The sequence below is a fragment of the Manacus vitellinus genome, unplaced genomic scaffold (genome assembly GCF_001715985.3).
Source record: "Manacus vitellinus isolate BGI_N305 unplaced genomic scaffold, ASM171598v3 scaffold_2_pilon, whole genome shotgun sequence".
Lineage (NCBI taxonomy): Eukaryota > Metazoa > Chordata > Aves > Passeriformes > Pipridae > Manacus > Manacus vitellinus.
The window spans coordinates 48188607-48210734 of NW_021940208.1; the positions used below are offsets into that span (position 1 = coordinate 48188607).

The following is a 22128-nucleotide window of genomic DNA, read 5'->3' on the forward strand; positions in this document are numbered from 1 at the left end:
GCTTTGATTTATACAAATGCTAATTATAGGGGCTTTGAATCTATGTGTATACATAGTTTCACAAGGTCATACACATTTTTAATGTCTGAAATGTGAGTATATTGCTAGGTTGTTACATAAACAGATTACTGTTTTATAAACATTATTGTATTAATCAGTTCAAAAGGAGAAAAATACCTGTGTAAAGAAAAGCTGATTTTTATTTTTGTCTCCTAAAGTTTTATTGTCTTCACAGGCATCGGAAGGTGTCACCTTCATTGGACCTGACACACATGCTATTCAAGCTATGGGAGACAAGATTGAAAGCAAATTGTTAGCCAAGAATGCAAAGGTCAACACGATCCCTGGCTTTGATGGAGTAGTCAAGGTGAGAAATCATTTAATTACTGTCTGCCCACTGTAGGAACAGTGTCTAAATCAAAGTACACTTATTGAAGGTCTGATGCAGAATCTAATTATAATTCTATCTTCTTTTTCAGTAAGATGTAATTAAAAATGGAGTACAGATTTTTGCTAGCAAGAGAGCTTTGGAAAAGAAGAGAAAATCCATGATAATAAACGATGTATTAAGGAGTTCTTCAGTGGAGTCTCTAAAAATATTTTAAATTTAACATGAGGGCAGCTAAATGTATTAAATGCCAGATGTGGATTCAACTATCTGCATATCTTTACATTTCTCAGGTCTTCTTGTTGGCCAACATCTTGACAGTCCTGAGTTTAACACTGGAGCTTGTTAAAGGGCGTCAAATTTCCATTTTATGGTCTTTGCTGATGGTGCAGATTTTCATATGTTGCAAAACTCGGGGTGAGGATGGGGGAAGTTAGTGGCTCTTTGTCAGAATCTTCAGCAAGTGTTCTTCCTGTGGTTTTAGAAGGAATGATTTTCAACAGTTCTCTAAAGAAACATTAAAAATATTTTTGTAGTTTGTAGAGTTAAAGTAAATTTTAGTTTTCATTTATTTTGTGCTATAGTGATTAAGTACTGGGCTCTTAAAAGCTTTCCTGCGTGTCTTGTTATATTGTCTCTGTTAATGTAGTTAAAACATGCTTTTCTCTTTTAAAACCTTTATTGTATACACTTAAAACTTTTGTGTATTATAAAATGTTGACTTCCTATATTGAAATTTTTATGCTTTACATGTCAAGTTAGATTTTTTTTTTTCAAATAAAGTTTGAGTGAAACTTTGAAATGCATGAAAAAGAGTGTTAGCTAAGTTGGATTTTAGACTCTTAAGAGGAAAAAAGACAACCCAAAACCCAACTAAATGAGAAAGGTAAGTAGAGCGCTAAGGGGCTAAGCCTCTACAAAATTACCTCTTTCAGTGAGGCTGCCTGGAGAACTTGACTTGTGAGAGAGAATGATAAAATCACAAAATAGCTGTTGTCAAAATGCCCAAGAGAACTTTTCAGTACTTGTGATGGAAATGTGTGGTCTGTATAATGACTGGTAGTGGGATATGCTGCAAGAGGTAAAAGTGGAAAGACTTCTTTATCTGGGGAGCTCCATATGAGTGTTAGGCTGGCACTTGTGCCCATGCTGAAGTCTGGCAGTGGCAAGTTGAACACTGTACTCTTTCAGGTTTTTGTTGCATGTTTTAGCAGTCCTTGTGTATGTGGTCCTTCAGTACTTATAACATTTAACAGCAGCCAAGCTGTTGTGCATAAGGTTCTCTGTTCTGTCTGACATCCTGTATCTCCTCCTAGAAATCCTGAAAAATAACTTCTACAAAAACATCTAATTAGGAGATAACATTTAAACACCACAAAAATTCCTCTAATGCAGAAGCAAATACTCAAAATACTGTTTTTTTTCACTTTATCAGTTAATTATTATGTAAAGGTCTGTTATTCCTCTAGTACAAAGAAACAAATATGACAAAATAGGATAATGGTTAATGAAACAGGTAGACATAGAACCAGTGAAACTGATCTACTTACTTGTATGCAGTTGTTTCCAAAACCTTTAATTGCATTGTTTTTGACAATTATCTGAATTTCCTAACATGAAAGGGAAGTGTTAGTGGTCTGGTTGGCAATGGGCAACGATACTCTTAAAAGTGAAGGAACTGGAATGTAGGATTGAGTTGACAACTCCAATCTTCTGCTACTGAAAGGAACTATGTGGTAGTTGCTTAACCCCAAGGTGTCCATATCATATCAGTTTCACATACCTCAGCCTTGCACCAGTTCTAATTATTTGAAGACTGTTGATGAAAAAGAATACATAACTAAACCCAAAAAACAACCTGCAGTATACCCACCAAATAAGAAAAAGGAAAGTCCACAGATGCCAGCATTGTAGTTTCCATCAGAAGGGGAGCTGAAAATTTTAGGTTAGCCAGTGCTTTGATTACCAATTCTAGGAAATAAAGCTTCTGATAATTGATATTGTCGTAGTTGCTATGGATCTAAATATGTGCCTCAGAGGAGCAACACACAAAGACTTGGAGACTGTTTAGGATTTCTGTCATTCCTGGGAGACCTATTCTGATCAGTTATGAATCTTTCAAAATCTTTGAGGGCTTTCTTTCTTGAGAAATAAAAATTTTAAAGGTCTTTGAAAGGAGTTAAATGTCAGGTTGACACTTGAGTTGATTATAGATGGCTTCATCTTTAAGGTAGACTCTAGAGAAGCTGGAAGAAAACTGTATTGATGCCTCTGACGATACCAGAAATTAAGACAGATCTGTTACACATATTCTTTGTGCATTAATACTTAAAGCAAATACAGAGTAATAACTTTGTGTTATTCAACTTCATTATTCAACTCAGGACTGCACTGAAAATCTTGGTTACTGGAAGAGTTTGTTAAATAGCGCTGCAGATACATAGGTCCTTCATGAATAAAGAACGTTTTTCCTCTCTTGTTTATGTTGCTTAGCACTTACACATAGGAGGCACTGTAGTTGCTAAGCTTTTGTAATAACGTCTTGGAGAAGTTGCATGCAGAAAAATTCCCAGTGAGTAGAAATTAAATGTAAAAGAAGGAAGCCCTTTAACAGTATACTTAAAGACCTGGAAGGATTGAAGAGGAGGATGCTTGGCATAACAGACACAACTAACTATTCTCATACAGGCAGATGCTCTAGCATTTGAAATATGAAACTGAGAATGGAAAGATGTGGAATGGGAGTGGAGAGGGCAGTTTTATGAAGAGTAATTTTCTTCTCATCCCTGGATAAGTTTCTCAGTTGGCTGGGGCAAGGGTTGTCCAGTCTACACATGTAAGGAACCAGAGTCTTGTGCTGTCAGCCAGAGAGCATTTGAAAGTAATTAATTTCAAAATTAACTACTGCTAATTGTAACTACAGTTAGTTTTCTAAAACCCGATTGGAAGAGGTAGTGGTAAACAGTCTTGATCAAAAGAATTAGCATTAATCCTGTGAGCAATGGCTGTACTCAAGTTGGAGCTCAGATGATGTATTGACTGTAAATAAGTAAAGGGGAATAGGTGACAAGGAGAAAGTAGATGCTGAGTAATGAGTATAAGGACATGTCATGGTGAAAAACTGGCAAAGGAATGGCAGGGGAAGAATGATTTTTGTATTGTTTCACCACGTACAATCTGGTTTTATGGCTGGTAGAACACAGCTGGATGTAGACCCAGAAGAATAATGTCTCTGTGTCTGCTTAGTTTCACTGATGTCAGTAGACACATTAAAGGTCTTCAGCAGGGCTCTGAATTTACTGTAATTAACAGTAATTTTGGGTACCTGTTTTGGATGAGTTTTGCATTGGGGTATTGGTATTGGTATTGAATTGATCACTGTATTGCTGAAGAGATGGTAGGAGACTAGACATGAACTAACTGGAGGTTCTCTAAGGCCAATGCCCTCAGCCATGAGAACTATTATGTAGTTCTTCATAATTAATAAAATGTTCTACAGTTCTAGGAGTCTCTTAAAAAACAGCTTTATCCTAGCATTCCTTTACATCAAGAACAGATTTGCTTTTCTGTCTCTACCTGCTGGTACCTGGCTGAGAGGCATGTACATGAAATTATGAGGTTAGGAATTCTTATGCTAAATGAGTATTTTATGTATCCCTAACTCAATGGAATCACCTATTTGTAAAAACAGTATGACATCATTTTATAACTCTTAGGATTTTTATAAACTTCTACGGTTACTTGAACATTTTTATTTGTACAATAAAAGGTGGTGCTAAAATTATATATTTCTTTACAGTCTCCAATTTATTTTGGGAAAATGGTAGTGTAGCTAATGTGTTTTTGGAGGAAACAGCAGTAAATCATTGAGGACTCTTGCTTTTAAAAAAATAATTCAGAATGCTTTTAGTTCCAGTGTGGCTTTGTATATTTTGCACATATGGACTTGTGTGTTAGGCAGTGTCATAACATTCAGTTTTTTGCTCTCTTTGGGCAAATGTTGAATACCATAAGTTCTATGCACCAAAAATCTAAAATAACCACCCTAACCTTTTCTGAGTACTCGAACTGAATTCTGTATTTATGTAATCCACAAGTGAAATTCATGATACTAAAATGTACTTTCTTAGGGAAAAAGATTAAAAAACTTACCAGAGACTTCAATATGTCAGTTGTTCGGGTTTTTTTGTGCATTAATTTTTCTCTTTAAAGCACAGCATATTTTTGTTTTCTGGTTTGGAAATTCTCTTCGAAGGCTAAAGAATTTGAGTATGGCATTGATTTTTTTTTTCCCTTGTATTTCAGCGTTCAGATTCTAATATATTAGAACTGTAAAAGAAACAGATGTTGAAACATTGTAAATTAATAACTGTGCTGCGCAGTCTTTTCAAGCCAGAAGTGACACAATTAGTGCTGCTGATACGATGCCGCTTATTACTTAAAGTTGTTGTATGCATGTATAAAAATACAGTGGCAGTGAAAAGTTTCCCTATAATGATTTGCAGCTTGTCTTCCTGTGGACTGCAGTGCATCAGTTAGCCACTTGTTTGCAGGTAACTAAGTGAAAAAAAATTACCCTGTTTGCTTCCCCCCCTTAATTCTGTTTTGCAAATATATGGGTGAATTTGCAAGAGAAAAGAAATGTAAAAGTTTCCTTCTCGACTATAATCGTAGCTCTTCATCAGTCATCACTCTTCCTGCATTTTGTTCAAGAGGCTCTAATTGTCTGCATTTGGCAGGTTTAACACTTCCTGACAGAGAGGCTATTAAGGGGAAGTATTCTCGCATAACTGTCACAGGCAGGAACAAAGAACCTTCAAACTCAATGTGTGGAAACCACTAACATTCTTAAATGACCCTTTTCATGCATTTTATCCCTTTTTAGCTAAAATTTGGAGGGTGCAGGGTCATGGAAAGCAGCAAGGTGTAATAAAACAGTAAACCCTGAGATTTTTTTTTTCGGGGGGGTTGTTTTTTTTTGCTAGATTTATCTCTTGACTTAAAACAATTGTTATTTGGAAAAATCTCATTAACAGATGTGACTGAAGTAAAAAGACTTAAAACTGATGTTGCTTTCAGGACTGCTTTGAACTTAACAAGCACCGATTTGTGGAGCAGACTAGCTAATGAAAGGAAATTAAATTTTCTGACAACTTCCCCTGCCAGCCCCCTTATTCTTCATGGGGCTGTTACTAGGTACTGAAGACTTTTAAAGAGGATTTTGTTTTATTATCGGACATAAATGAACCAGGTATGAACATTTCTTATGTATTTTTTTTAAAGTTCTGACCTGGGTGCTTTTAAAACGGATTGCCTTGAAAGCTTTAAAAATATCAGGTTTCAGTTTAATGTTCGTAAGTCAGCCCCTATAGTTTCAGACACACTTAGCAGCTGGTGATTTCCAGACATTACTGCCTTCCATACAAATTTTTTAATGCATGTCATGGGATAGTATAAATATTAGCAAATTTGGATGGAATTTTCAAACTTAACCCATGGCACTATAATTTAACCCCTTTTCTTTCTGTTTTTTTATAATGGAAGTGTATTGTTATCAGTAGAAGAAACTAGAATTAACTACTGCAGGAGAAGCAATTTGGTTACTGAAAAGTAAACAATATAAGTATTTTGTTTTTTATTCTCTGAATTTCACAGTACTTTTTTCTGTACCAGGCTACAGTAGTATGAGACAGCTGAAGCAATAGGTGGCATCAACAAAAGGATTTTTAAAATTGTCATAAGCTAGTAACATGGTGACTCTTAGATGGAAACAATTATGGGGATCTTCTGCTTTCAGATACAGTTTAAAATGATGCATATAAGGTTTATTCTGCATTCAGAATGCAGAAGTTACAGAATTGAAATCCTTGTGTTTTTTCTTCAGTAAACAAAACCCATTTGTCTTTAAAGAAGTCCTGCAAGATTTTTTCTGTACTTGAATTACTCCCAAACAATAGAGAATCAACTCCCCCTACTGACAGCAACCAGGAAAACACAAGAAATATCTGTGAGGGCAGAAACAAGCTGGTAGTGGACAAACTTTAATGATGTGATTTATGGTCCATTATTGATTGTAAACTTCTAAATTCTAGCATTAAATTCCTACAACTGCAGAAAATCATTTTGCGATCCTGGTTGTGTTTCCTGTCAGCTGATTCCTTGTTGCTTTGAGTTTCTCAGTATACTAATGATGAGGTAGAATTTACATTCCACTTATGGTATTAATTTTACATTCCTCTGGCTGAAAAGGGTCAGAAGGTTGTAAAATCAAACATTAAATGAATCGGAGGAGACAGTAGTGCAATATATGACTGCCCTCAGGACATAGTGCAATGGCTGATGGGATTAACGTTGGGTCTCATTTCCTGCTTTTACAGGATGCAGATGAAGCTGTCAGAATTGCAAGGGAAATTGGTAAGTTCTTAAATTAGCTATGGTGGGATTTGTGTGCCTCTCAGCAGACATGGTTGACTAAATTGAATGTGTAATAAGTAATCCCTATAGAACAAATAATGTTTTAATAGTTTTTAAGTTCCCTGTTGCCCGTGGGGCTAGAAGAATCTAGACATTAACGCGCTGTCTCTTAAATCATCACATTTGAGCTTTCAAACTGGACTTTACAGAACAAGTGCAGCCATGATTTGTGGAAGGCCTGTAATAGGCAGTAATGAGTAGCTCACTGAAGGAGTTATTTCAAAGTATATCTGCAATTGGACATGATGGAAGTTAGGCATGGTGTATTTCTCTTTATATGGAGGCTGACACCAGTGATGTTATGATCTTCATTTTTGATTAGTGTGTGGACTACAGTTAGCTTGAATATCATCCAGAGCACCAGCCTTTCTTCTGTGCTTGCTGGAATAAAGTCACTATTCAGCTTCTGAATATCTTACAGAATGGTGAAAAGAGCAACCAGCAAACTGTCTGGGACTCGTTTTGATGAAGGTTAAGTGTAATATGTGTTTAATGAGTTTTGGCTTTTATTTACTAAAGCTTATATTAGGGAAAATACTAAACCATATGCTTGAAATTACACGTTATTAAATGCTTGCTAAAAGAAGAATCTAAGGCAGTAAGATTTTTCTGATTTTCCTTGGGATTTTTCCTTCATTTTTACTTTGAGACAGTAACCATTAGAAACTATTTAGGTTTATCACAGGTACCTAATTCAAAGCAGATATCTGCATTTGAAGCTTCTCTTGCTGATCTAGCTGCAAATACATTTCACCTGTGTCAAAAGCTATGGCTGTGCCTTATGTGCCTAATAGAAAGTGGGACTTGCACTGCTGCAGATAACTTGTAATTGGTGTAAGATCTTTCCAGTTTAAGTTGGGGCCTTTACCCTGGACTGGTTAACTGTCCTGAAACCCCTCAGTGTAGGCTTGTCTGACTTTTAGGCTGACACAATTGAAGCCAGTGTTTCTGTGGGTCAACCTTTGTGTCCTTGTTGGGAAATCAAGTGATCACTGATCACTGTCATGGGAGCAGAAACAGAAGGAAGAGGTTATCAACCAGATTGGAACATTCAGAAAGAACTGTAAATAAATCCCAGTTCCCTCCAAAAAATTGGTTTTACTTCTGAATAAAGGCATATGATTTTTTATGAAATAAAGTATTATGACTATATTTCAGTTTAGTTTCTGTTCAAAAGTCTGTCTCTCTCTTGTGTTCCTGCAAGTGTTTTTAAAACTGTTTTGTTGAACGTAAGTTTAAAGGCATGCAGTGGCTTTCTAGACACTCTTTAAAATTATTCTTTTTTAATTTACTTCTTCTGGTGTTCTGTTGACTGGTTCCTGTCTTTGACATCAGTAGCACTTTGGAGGTCATTATATCAAGGCAGTCTTAAATCTGTGATATTAAAGTCAATTACAGACAGCTGGGTTGTGCTTTATCTAGATGGAAAATTCTTGGAACTGTTTTGATACAAAAAAGTTTTGTACTGTGATGCCATGTAGTAGCAAAAGAAAAATGTCCTTTCTAGCTTTTTCCTTACGTTTCAACCAGTTGATTAGTTTGGTTAAGCTTCTGTCTAATTGTGACCACTGATCATAATAAAACTGTGATTGTGATCTTGAAGGATCTAAAATGGGATGAAATTATAGTCTCTTGTATATATAATGCATTTGTCTTTGTGTATAAAGCACTTGATATGCCATGGAATACTTTCAGATTGTTTTTAATTTCTCTTATCCAGAGTCTCGGTCTCTGAGATAACTGTGGCTCAGTGCTTAAAACAGTAAAACTGCATTTTTACTCTTTTACTGCCTGTATTTTTTTCCTACTTCTCCCTGGTCTGCTCAGGCTGAAGATCCAGTAGTACTTAACCATGACACTTCAGGCTTGAGAACACTGCCTTTATCTGTTTCAGTGATTATTATCTATGGCTACAAATTTTCTAGGTATAAAACCTTATTTTTGCCCTTGATTTGAGATATGCTCCTGAGCTGTCAAGAGAGAATGTGACAGATATACTAGGCTAAATCAGGAATTGGAAGAAGTTCAGGCACAAATTGCTCTATGGGCTCCTTTCTTTAGTCTTCCTTCTCTATTTTTTGGTGTGGGCTGTTCTCTTGTAATCCTGTTGGTAGTGCTTAATTACATTGGCTCTTTTCCCATGCTGCTTTTAGGTCTGTTTGTAAAGTTGTACATTAAGAACTATTGGCTTCTTGATTTCTGAAGCCTCAATGAAACTCTAGGAAGTTTTATTCCTCTATTTGAAAGGATTGAACAGTTATGCAGTGCAATCAGTTAAACTAAAGGAAAGTCTGTACAAAACTGAAGAGGTGAAAAAGTCGATTTTTGTCATGTTTCATTTGACATGGATTTAGTTACTGCTAGCTTTCCAATAATGGATATTGAAAAGAACCTGGTATTGCCACATGCAATATTGCTCAAACTGATATTGCATAATGCATTCTGTGGTCTGCTACCTGCAACTTTATAAAAATGGTTAAATGGCATCTAAAACCATGGTGGCAAAGGGTGGGAACTAACAGCTGTAGGACACCAGAAGTTTGGTTACTCCTTTCACCATTCAGATTCTCAGAATAGCAACTGCCCTGGAAACAAAGCAGTCCTAACTTAATAGTATCTATGTAACAGCGAAAGTATGCCCAATGATCTTCAAATCTGACAGCTTCTTACCTTCTTGCCTTTTAGGATCTTTAGACCCATCCTTCAGATGCATCACAGGAATATAAAACTATAGAATGAGAGTAGGTTTTAATCTCACAAGCAATTTTAATTTCATGTGAATTGGCATCTAATTTGAGGGAAAGATTGAAAACCTAACACCTACTTAAAAATGTGTCTGCTTTGTATGAGACTCTTTGCTGTTGTTGTGGGGACTTGTAAATGCTGTTAAAAATTGTTTGCATGCCTCTCCCTTCCCACAACTAATCCAACCAATCCATGTGAACGTACTTCAACAGTTTTGATTGCTGCTGAGTAGTACAAAAGAGGCTAGGAGAGTGATGAGTAATGCATCCTGATCTCAGCATCCTGTACACAACTCGTATGCAAAACTTAAATTTTACGAAACCTTCCTTTCAATCTTTGGTGTTGGCTAAAGAGCTGCTCTTCAGCAGAGTGCCCCTGAGAGCAAGGAGTGTGTAAAGGCACATCTGAGCTAAACCTCAAGTACCCTTATTTTCAGAGGACCGGCTAATTTACATCCTAACATGTAGAGGTTGCAATTTTTTCTTCTCAACCTGAAAAGCTGTATGTATCTTTTCAAAACAATCCTTACTTTGTGGTCTTTTTTTTTTTTTTAATTCATTCTACTTTTAATTATATTGTGGATCTTTGGAATCTTTAGCTGCCTTGCATACAAATGTGGTTGACATATAACTGCTATACATGAAAGGTGGGAGGAAGGGGAAGCACAGTGATCCTACACTTGGTGAGCAATACTAATAATACATGTATGCTATCTGATAATTTAACCATGTGATATGAGCTACCTCTTGTAGCATATAAAGACTAACCAAGGCTCACTGTCAACCTGCCTATTTTGCTTTTGAATCTAAAGAACAGTACATGAGGACTAGACTCTGCTTACAGAATTAAAATCAGCAAACCATGCAAGAGACTGATATTGTTAGACTGAAAATGTTAGCATAACTGATGATGATTTTTTTCAAGTACATGTAACTGAATAAGATAGATTAGGTGATGGAAATTGCCATAGTGAGTTTGCCATATAAGGCTTAAAACAATGCTTGTTTCAAAATTTTGGTCTTGCAACCTCTTAGGTTGGAGAGAGTCTCCAGATGGTAACAGTGTTGCCAGAGGTTTACCTTCGCTAGTGTTACCTGTATGTATATGTTAACATTTACTGCATTTCATGAAAATCAGTTGAACTTCACTGTTGCTGTATGCAATCTAGTATTTTGTCTTTACCCTTTAATCTCTGGTATTGTAGAGGCCTTGAAAATACTTAATAGTTCTGGATTGAACCCATTTTTACTCTGTGACTTAGCCCATACCCCCTATATGGACAGCATCAGATTTCATAAGAAAATGTAAAAGACTCTAGGAAGGTTATTTGCATAGCTCTGTTTGGTCTTACCCTTCTACCTAGTAAGTAGTGATCACTTTAGACTTCAAAGCCTGAAAATTTGTAGCCTTTTGGTCATCCATGCCTAAAAGAAGTTGGTTTGTGCTCTACGTATGCTTAATTATTACCTCTCTATAGCTTCCAACCACATGAACACTTTACAGCATGGGGGTTTCACAGTCTAATAAGGTGTTATGTTGGAAACTATTTCATTGATTTTTTTTTTTCTGTTTCTTTGTTAATGTTCTCTTGTACTGTTGCTGCTGTCCTGTCTTCCAGTCAACACTACTGTTTCTTAGGCTTGTATCATGCCTTTTTTTGTGTCCATTTCAGTCTTTTTAAGAAAAAGCTTTTCCAGATCTTGCTGTTTTAAGTATCTTCTCCTGAACCTCCTTTCACTTAGATGACTACGAGGAGGAGGTGGGTGTGTTGTATTGCTATCACTTGAGAAAGCAAGAGTAGATCTACATTCCAGGAAGAAACTGTAAATGGCAGTTACACATATGATAGCAGACTGGACTGCTTCTAGGAACCATAGTCAAATGTCTCTTTCTGTCCCCAGACCAAAGCCTTTTACAGAATATGTTTTAAGTTTGCAAGGACTAATAGACTTTTCTCGCCAGACAATATCAGCTGGTCTGATATTTGCCTTAGTGTTGTGACGTTGATTAAACATACTGGAGACCAAAGACATGAAGATTTTCTGCTGTCGTGGAAACATCAAAAAGTTTTTAATTAGATCCTCGATTTTCAGTTTTCTATGTGTTCATGTGGAGAAAGTTGGAGTTCTCTGATATGAAGTTGCTTTAAATGAACAGATTGTACTAAAAGATAATCATTACTATTTCTAAATCTTTTAAATTAATAGATATGCTTTTCAAATATGTTGTTTGTTACTGTAATTTTCTAACTTTCAGTAAACTAATATCCTGACTCATATCTGTATTATGTCTTATTCTGAGAGTGAAATATTACCAGTTATGTACAATGCTGTCAGATCTATACTGCTCATTTTTTCTTACTATTTGTCTATTTGGGGAAAATACTTTTTTATTGTAAAAAAAAAAAAGCAATAATCTGTTTTCTGTGTTTTCTGATTCAATTTCATAATATCCAAACAGCAGTGCTCTTGAGATGCTCTTTTATTTAGAATGTACTGCACCAGAAATGTTGATAAGATACAGATTTGTTTACTCAATCTCTTGACTATTAATTTATGAAGATCTGCTTATTTTACTATTAATTTTTTGAAAAATTTTGTCACAGCTTATTTCAACAGCAATAAAGGAACAAAATTTTGTTCATAAAGAGATATGAACTTAAAAAGGTCAAATGCTTTATTCATAAATCACTTTATTTCTTGGGAATAATTCATTCAGTGTTTTTTTGGTATAAATGAATTGGAGAAGACAGCCTTCCTTGGCTTTAGAAATTACTGCATTGACAGCTAAGTTTTGAAAAGAAAAATTTCTCCTCTGTTCTCCCTCCAGACAAAGTGTTTTAATAAACGAAGTTATTGTCTACTGGCTTTATTGGACATGTGGTCAGTTGTCATGTTCCTCTGACCAACTGAACAAAGTTTGAACTTCTGTCTAATTGTTCCCCGCTGTTAGGCTACCCTGTCATGATCAAGGCCTCAGCAGGTGGTGGTGGGAAAGGCATGAGAATCGCTTGGGATGATGAAGAGACCAGGTGAGATGCTGTCCAAAAGCTTGCCTTGATGAATGCTGCAGTTACCAAAGTCCCATTAAGCCACTGTGAGCTGACAGTTGAGCAGATATGAAATGTTAGACACAGAAATTAGATATTATTTGGTTTTCTCCCTTTCACATAGTGAGTGATGTACTTCAGAAGTTTGCATGTGCCTATTTCAAATTAATTCTTGCACGAACCTTACAAAACACGGTCCATTAATTTGAGTAAAAAAACAACACTTACAACTGCCCTTAGTCCAGTGTGAGACTGTAAATTTAGAGTGTAAATAACATTTTGCTGTATGCCTTTCAGAATGCTGATTTTATTAATTGTCTCTCTTAGGGAGAATATTCATTGGCCGTGATTTGCAAACATTAATGCATGCCATTAGTTCTGTTGAAGTTGATGAGACTGATAATTTATGTGTGGAAACACATACAGTGTTACCAGAATGTGCTCTAATAAATTGTGTACTTCTGTGTTTAAAATATTTGCCTCAGCAAACTACTGTACTTTTGTCTGTTTTGAAACAACATTTGTTTAAACACACAGACATTTTCTTGTCTCTTAGTGGTTGTCCGAATCCTGAACAGTTCGTGATGCTTTTTGTTGATTCGAAGTTTTACAGTCCATTCTCAACTCTACATGCCACTGATCTTTCAGAAAAATGTATTTTCTGATATTTTCAAAGACTTGTGACAAGAAGCCTGTTTGATCCAAAATAACCTGACTGTTTTCCTTTCCACACAGAGCAGTACATGTGCTGGAATTAACTCAAAATACAACTGAAATTTTAATTAATTTAGTCACCTGCAAGATTTCCCTGCCGTTTTTCTGTCCCCTATTAAATTTATGTTTGCCAAAACCTAAAAACTGGATAAAAGAACAATGAATGTCTAGCAGGTAAATTTTAGATTTAAAGAAAACACAGTGGGCTTATTTGTACCTTGTTACCTCTAGTCCATTTGTATTCGAATGTAAATAGGAAAAGAAGGTTTTCATTCATTAGAATGAAAATCTAGAACAACCTGCTTTCTTACAAGGATGCTTCCTTCCTACTGCTTTAGAATCCAAAATTGTTACCTTGATCTTATTCAGGCAGCAATTGCATCTGTTGGACTTGAAAGGAAGGCATTAGTTTCTTGTTTTGTTCAGAAAGGAGCAAAGGAGCTTGATTAAAGTAACTGTTTTAAAATGGATCTAAAATCATCATTGCCAGTTTGTCTTGGAGAAAAGTTGTGGTTACTGTTTAGAAAGTCCCCTGGTAAAGCTGATTGGTATTAATAGAAACTGGCTAAGGATATTTTGAATATCACTAAATTAATTGAGTGATATTACTTTGACGCCATCCTATTTAATGATGATAATTTGAGTTGCTTGCCTTGTTTGTGGAAAGCCTTTGAATCACAGAATATTCTGAATTGGAAGGGACCCACAAAGATCATTGAGTTCAACTCCATTCTGAAGTATCATTCAACTCATTGTTTACCAATGATGTTCTTATAATAATTCTTTTGGTTACCTATACAAGCCTTGTGTTTATACTCTTATATTAGAGTAGTCTCTAAAAGACTAATATTACATTATAAAGAGAATGTTAAGAGATGGAACACTTAGATTGTCACAGATCAACACTGTTTACTGAGCTTGTATCATAAAGAAATGCTTATTTTAACGTTTCTGGGTAGGCAAAATTAAGTTGACAAAATATTTGTTGCAGGAAGGTAAAAGTGAGATTTAAGAGAACTTGAAGACAAACGGATTTACTTTGGATTTAAATATAAAGTAGATTATTTGGGTTTATCTTCCAGTCTGTGTTGACAAAATATCTGTGAGGTTGTAAAAGATGCATTGTACATGTCCATTAGTTGTGTTATGGAACTAAGACTGTTTTGGAGGTGACTGAACTTTTACTGACAAAATAACGTATCTGATAGTTTTAATATTGCGTAAAAAGTTGGTGGTCTCATGTATAGTCTTGCTGCATCCAGATCCATGTAATCCCATAAATAAACCAATTTTCAGCTGTGGTCGGACTCTGAAAAGCCAATATCTGAATGGTCTTCTGCATTTCAGAGTTCATAAATGCAAGGTGAGTGTGAAGAACTGTTGGTAATATTTTGATCTGTAAACTTGTTTCATGGGATTAATGCTTTGTCTCATGGGATTAATTTAAAATACTATTTGAAAACAAAAAGCGTTTATATAGAAATATACAATACCCTGAGTTGAAAGGGACCCACAAGGATCATTGAGTCCAACTCCTGTCCCTGCACATGACAACCCCAAGAAACATACTGTATGTCTGGAAGAGTTGTCCAAACGCTTCTTGAACTGACAGGCTTAGTGCTGTGACTACTTCCCTGGGGAGCCTGTTCCAGTACCTAACCCCACTCCAGGTGAAAAACCTTTTCCTTGTTTGAAACATACTTTTGGATTTTCAGGATAGTTGAAAATCTTTCTTGTTTCAACTGGTTATGTGTGCTGCAAGAAGGCTTAAATGTATGTGTGGCATGACATGGAAATAGCCACTGGAAGTGGAAAAGATGGATGTGACCAACTTCATTGCTGCTGTTACAGAATTATTTATTATGGCAACTTACTGGTGCTTCATCTTTCACATCCCTTAAATATGCCAAGTGATGACAATTGTTTTAGATCCTCTATAATTATTATATTATTACAACTATAGCTAAAATTTGTTAACTTTCAGCTAGTATTTCTAATAGAAATACTGGGATAATTTTGCCACTGTTAGAATAATTTATTTATTTATTTATTTTTTAATAGCCCTTCAAATGCATGTGACTGTGAAGGCTGTGGTGTTGCCCCCTGCCTCTGGGTAGGGCTGCTGTTTTTCTTCTTACTTTCAGATCTGAATCCCTCCTGACTCTCCCTTCTATTGCTTTTTTCAAAATTTTGGTCAAGTTCTAAAGTGGAATTTTGTGTATAGTTCAAGCCACTGACCCACATCTGAAATTGAAATAACCCTATGTTCACTCTAATGTAATCTCTAGCTAGTTGTCTTGGTTTGGAGAAATATAATTTAGCATGGCCTCTCTTCACATAATAGATACCCACTTAAAATTATGTTGAAAATGAAGTGCAGATTTCTGGAAAGCAGTTTACATTTAGTTCAGGTTGGTAGGTTCTTCACAGCCTCAAAGTTCTATTGTGGACTGTATCTAAAAGTAATTCTCTCTTAGTGTAGTTGATCATCCCAGCTCTGGTCTTGTATATGAAGAGCCTCTGTGCTTGCATCCCAGAGAGCCTGATCCAAAAGTGCTTTCCAAACATAGGCAACATGAAGGTAATGATGAAATACAACAAAACATGACTAGGGTATATGTCTTAATATCTAGACATTTTCTTCAAACTCAGGATATTCTGTAAAAGCAAGAAGCCTTCAGATTCTCCACAGTCAAGGAAGGAATGATACAGAAAATGTCTAGATATTAAGACACATACCCTAGTCATGTTTTGTTGTATATCATCATCACCTGGAGGCAGAAAGTTGGCATGGTTATCTTACTTCAGACAACCACAGGAAGGCTTGTGGCAAGATCAGTAGTGCTTTTGTACAACTCAAACTTCAGTGTGAATAAATGTACTGTAGGGAGAGAAGGGAACCTTAGAGATGTCCTGTTTTTCCCCATACAGAATTGTGCATGTTTGAAGGGATCTAGGGATGTCATCTCATCCAACTTCATCCTTAGTATCATCAACACTCAATTTGAAGCTGATTGCTTAGAGCTTTGCCCTGGCACTGAGATTACACAGCCTCCCTAAACAGCCTACTCTATTTCTCCATTCTTTCCAGTTCTCACATCCAGTTCAAAACTTCCACTTCATTTTATGGCCACTGTCTTGTTTTTTTGCTGTGCAGTGCAATAAAGAGCTTCGCTTCATTGTCTTGGAAAACTCCTCTGGAAGTCTGCTATTAGATGTCCACTAAAGCCTTACTGTGTTTCAGGTTCCACAAACCTAGCTCCGTGTGTGCTCTGACCACCTTACTTGAGCTTATTAACATCTTTGAGTACTAGGTGTGTCCAAAATTGGATGCAGCAGGTCTTAATAGTACTGAACAGGTCTAACAGGTGCTGAATAAAGGAGAATAATTGCTGCTGTTGGTCTGTTGCAGCTGATGCAGCTACTATTTCATTGGCTTTCATTACTCCCAGGTGCACTGCTCACTTGCTCTGCAGCCTGTTATCCTTCAGGACCCCCAAGTAATCTTAAGCAGCCAGTCAGTTCCACAGCCTGTACCAATGCAGGGGTGATTATTCTGTGATAGGTACAGGACTCTACTTTTGTTCTTGTGGAAATTCATGAGATACTTGTGAGCCCATTCCTGTCTGAGAGACTCTGTAGGTCTCTGAAATGCTGCCTTTCCCTTGAATATATTGATGTACAGAAGCTTTAGCATGATCCACAGACTGGTGGTGGTACATTCCAGGACAATAATAAAGTGCTAGGTTTTCCCCTGTGTAGTTGTGCACCTATGTAGACTGTAATGTTCTACCTTAGAAACAGTTACACTGTAGTTACAGTCACTGTCTTACGTGTCTAGAAATAGCTTTCAGGAGATCTTACTCTCTATGACTTTCCCGGAATTAAAGTGAAGCTGACCAGCTTGTAGTTTTTATGATTCTTTCATGGTCTTCTCGAAGTTGGGTGCAATGTTTGTCTTCCTCCAGTTATCATGAATCTCTCCGGACCTCCAAAGTCTTTCAGAGGTGGCAGGACAGTCTTACAATGACACAAGCTACCTCTCGTAGCATCCTGTTTGACCTTGCTGACTTCTGTGGGTCACTTCCTTAAGAGATCATTGTCTTCTGCTACTGGTAGTTCCTCTTCTTCAACCTATCTAATGTCTGTGTTGAAGTTGTTCCCAACATCCATCAGAAACCTCCCTGCTTATGATCTTCTGTGTTCCTGTTCCAACAGAGGTCAGGGATGTTATTCTCCTGGTAAAAACGCCTCAACAACCAAACAGACCACTGCTCATGCCCAAATTGTGAACAAGCCAACCCCCACCTCCTTCAAACCACAGCCCCAAAACCCCCAAACCTAAACCACACAAACACTCAGAATCACAGAATCAACTAGGTTGGAAAAGACCTTTGAGATCGAGTCCAACCTTTGACCCAACACCACGTTGTCCACTAGACCATGGCACTAAGTGCCAAATTCAGTCTTTCCTTAAATACCTCCAGGGGTGGTGAATCCACCACTTCCCTAGGCAGCCCATTCCAATGCCAAATCACTCTCTCTCTGTAAAGAACTTCTTCCTAATGCCCGACCTAAACCTCCCCTGACACAGCCCAAGACTGCCCTCTTGTCCTACTGCTGGTTGCCTGGGAGAAGAGGCATAGGCTATGGTGGCTTTTCATCCCCCCCTGTTCCAATCTCAAACTGATTGGGAAACTTCTAGCAGAAAGTAATGGAAGCACCTGAAAGCAGCAAATCTGCATACAGGGGAAAAAAAAAAGAAACCTGTCACTAAAAGTTAATGAGAACGTAAGAAAAAGCTGAAGTCAACCCTCCTGTCTAAACTACCACCAGCTCCTTCATATGAGAAACCACCAAAATGTCTTCTCCCAAAGTCCCCTGGCTGCTGCTGTTTGCTATGCTGCTTGCATACCAGCTCAGCTGGTGTGCCTGTAGCGTGGGGTGCCTGGGAGTGCCTGACGGACAGCCTGTGCTCCTCACTCTCTGCCCCGTGGTTTAGTGCAGGTGGCTGCACTGGACGACTGAATATGACCATGGTAGTAGGTGGGTAGTGTTTGAAGTGTGGGTCTGCACAGAGCCCCTGCTCAGCCATCCTCTGACCAGAGTTCCTCTTTACTTTGACATAGTGTAGAGGAATCAGTGATAGTCTTCATATGGGCGAGGCACATCAGCCTGAATGACTGTGTCTTGTCAAATATCAGGGCTTGATTAGGCTGCACATGGTAAACCGTACCTGGGCTTAGACAGGGACATTAAGCTCATGTTTCCCTGTCCCAAGCTACCATACCCTTCTTTCCTGGGGCTAGCATGGGCAGGAAAGTTTTGGACATGACTACGTGTATTGCCACAGTTGTGCTGCATCTTCCTTGCAGAGGGGCTCTTAAGACAAATTCTTTTCTAGCCTTAATGGCTGGGGATGTATTTATTTATTTTTAATATTCATAAAGAGATTCATTACCATCTCCATTGGGTTAGTATGGTCTCTAAGGAAAGTGAAGTGTACTTATATTAATTTTTATCACTGGATAAATGCAGCTGCATAGTTTTGTAAGATACAAACAAGGTCAGAATACCTGAGATATTTGTTCCTGTTATAAATAGTTCAAAAACATTTACAGATGTATGGATTAGATAATTAGGCACCTGCATTTTTTTAACAAGTATTGCAGTTTAGGTTTTCTAATTAGCACATACTTCAGTAAAAGAAAAAGTCAGTTGTGAATAATTATGTATAAAACTATGTGACACCAGAATATTTACAAAATAAAATGGTGCCTTTGATATAGGAATTAAAATAGCTGTAAATGTATTTCAGTAAGAAATGCTGCGTGTGGTTGTTTGTTACAGCACTTTGGTTTTTTTGACAGATCAGGTAGTGTACAGAATCACAAATTTTGATGTCTCTTTTTCTCTTTTTTAAGTAATTCAATATATTGAAGTTAAATATGAATTTAGGAAAGTTGTACATTGAGTATACTCTGTCAAAATTATAGCATGTGTTATTCCACAATTTTGAAAGAAGGCGAAGATATACTTTTAAATATACAAATTTTTCTACTGTAATTTTACCTGTTTTGTGATTCTGTTGTCTGGGTTTTGTTTGTGGAATTCAACTAGATTCAAGAGATACAAAGCATGGCAACTTCTACTCAGTTGTGTTGTAGTTCTTATTCTGGGCCCAAATGTCAGGAAAGCTGTATTTCCCACAGGAATTTAGACCAATTTACCATATGTATCAACATAAATAGGACTAATGTGCCAGAGCCTGTAGAAAATTTCAGTGAAACCTTTGGGTCCCTGCATTATGTTCTGTTTCACCCTGAGAAAGCTGTCCATGAAGTTGTTTTTCAGGTTATGACCGAAGGAGTATTCTTTAGGCCGTTAAAAAAAGAAAGTTAATTAATGCAATATCTTGCAGTCTTTATTTGTTTGAGTAACTAAATATGTAAAAGAGAAAACAGAGGGAAGCATGTGGAATGTTCCACGTAACACTCACACCTTAATGCAGGGAAAAATTTGTAGTACAGGTGATATGCTCTATAAAGTGATGTATTGCATCTTTGAAAATCCTACCATGGAACACACAACCTAATGTCTGAAATATCACTTTTGCAGTTCTTTAATGTGCAACTAACCTCTGCTGTTCTTGAGTATTAAGAAGGCTGTGTACTTTAAGTAATGGCGAGCTTCACCTTCTGGATAAGAAGTACTTCGTAATTACTGCGTCTTAAAATTCTTTGTTGGTATTTTCTTCTGCTAAAGTAATAGAAAATGAATATGAATAATTGTTGTAAATGCTCAGACTTTTTAAGCACATTGAAATTTTCTGCACTTTCAGAATGTTTTGTTTTGGGTTTGCTTTGGGGTTTTTTTGTCTTTGTAAGAAAAACAAGTAAAAAAGGATACTCATTACAGAATGAAATGCAAATGGTAAAACTTGGTTTTTGGATGTGTGTATTCACTGATGAAGGCTGCCGGATGACTGAAATGAATAAGTGTTCCTTCTTGTATACTTCAGGAGCTGATACTTTTTAAATACAGATTATTCTTTTTGTTTTTGTTATTTAAGGGAAGGTTTTAGGTTTTCATCTCAAGAAGCTGCTTCAAGCTTTGGCGATGATCGCTTGCTGATAGAAAAGTTCATTGATAACCCTCGTCACATAGAAATCCAGGTTTGTACTATTATTATTATTACTACTATTAATTATTGTATATTTATTTAATAAGGTTTGAACTCATAAATGAATCAAAGTTCAAAACATTTCAAACACTCTACTAAAAAAGGCCTAGAGTCTTGTGTTTTCCGGTGTCTTAGGTCATTGCTCAAACTACATGGCTATCATGCACAATACAGCCTTCCTGTTTTTATTCTCTAGCCTTTCTGTAGCAGGAAGACTGTGAACTGTGTTCAGTTTGTTGGGGGAGAAAAAAAAGTTATAGGCATCTGTCCTGAGGGATGGAGCTTGAACTCTGGATCCTATTAGAGGGCTGGAGTGCAGCAGAGGATGTGAGAGTTCAAGCACTCCCATTCTTAACATTTTTCTTGCAAGGTCTAGGTGGTTTTATCAGTATTTTGGATTCTGTTCCGAAGTATCTAATGCTCCCTGGGAACTCAGGAGGATTTGTGTCCCATTTTTGGTCAGTTTGTGGTTCAAAATCAGTTGTATTCTCTTTAACTTCTGGATTGTGACCATTTATGTATTTTATTGAATTTAGCATTAAGTCAGATATACTAATGTAGAACAAAAGTTGTTTCTTTCAGACACTTGATAACAAAATTATGATTTCAAAATTTGTGATGTGTTTGATCTTATGTAGGCAACTAAATTTTTGTGTTCGTCATTAGCCTTGAGTTAATATTTCCTGACAAGAAATCTATATGAGACATTTTTGTTTCCTCAATAGAAACTTCACTTGTTACACAGAAATTTCATTTATGTTTATCCAAAATATAAACCCTTTCTATGTTGTTGAGACATGGTTGTTTTTTGTTTTTTTTTTAACAGTGAGAGCCTGAAGCAGCTCAATAATTGAGTGAAACAGCAGTAAATTTGATAGTGTGGAATGATTTGTAAGAGAGAAATATTTAACATTTTTTAGTCTGCCAGATATGTACCCTCAGACTGATACTTCCTATGTTTTTATTTATTTTATGTACACAGGCTAACTTACTGCATTTCATAGAATTGTAGAATACTTTGGGTAGGAAGGGATCTTTTAAAGGTCATCTAGTCTAACCCCCATGCCATGGGAAGGACATCTTCAACTAGATCAGGTTGCTTGGAGCCCTGTCCAACCTGACCTTCAGTGTTTCCAAGGATGGAGTATCCACCATCTCTCTGGGCAACCTGTTCCAGTGTTTCACCACTCTCATAGTAAAAAAAAAAAAAAATCTCTTCCTTATGTATAGTCTAAATCTATTGTAGTTTAAAGCCGTTTCCCCTTGTCCTGTCACTATGGGCTTGGATAAAAGTTTGTCTCTATCTTATCAGCGCCCAGTAAGTACTGAAAAGCTGCAATTGGGTCTCTCCAGAACCTTCTCTTCTCCAGGCTGAACAACCCCAATTCTCTCAGCCTTTCCTCATAGGAGAGGTGTTCAGTCCCTATAATAATTTCTGTGTCCCTCCTCTGGACCTGTTCCAACAGATCAGTGTCTTTCCTGAACTGAGGACTCCAGAGCTGAATATAGTACTCCAGGTGGGATCTTACCAGAGAGGAGTAGAGGGGGAGAAGTGAAGAAGAAACATTAAAATAA

General features: G+C 36.8%; 1 protein-coding gene across 1 annotated transcript in view; it reads left to right on the plus strand.

Annotated features, from left to right (window-relative positions):
- Positions 1-22128, plus strand: part of PCCA (propionyl-CoA carboxylase subunit alpha) — a 270550-nt gene that overhangs the window by 68646 nt on the left and 179776 nt on the right. The window contains exons 6-9 of the mRNA XM_029960846.1: positions 236-367; positions 6766-6802; positions 12560-12638; positions 20443-20545. Coding sequence (XP_029816706.1) covers positions 236-367; positions 6766-6802; positions 12560-12638; positions 20443-20545 — 351 coding nt within the window. The remainder of the gene's footprint in view (positions 1-235; positions 368-6765; positions 6803-12559; positions 12639-20442; positions 20546-22128) is intronic.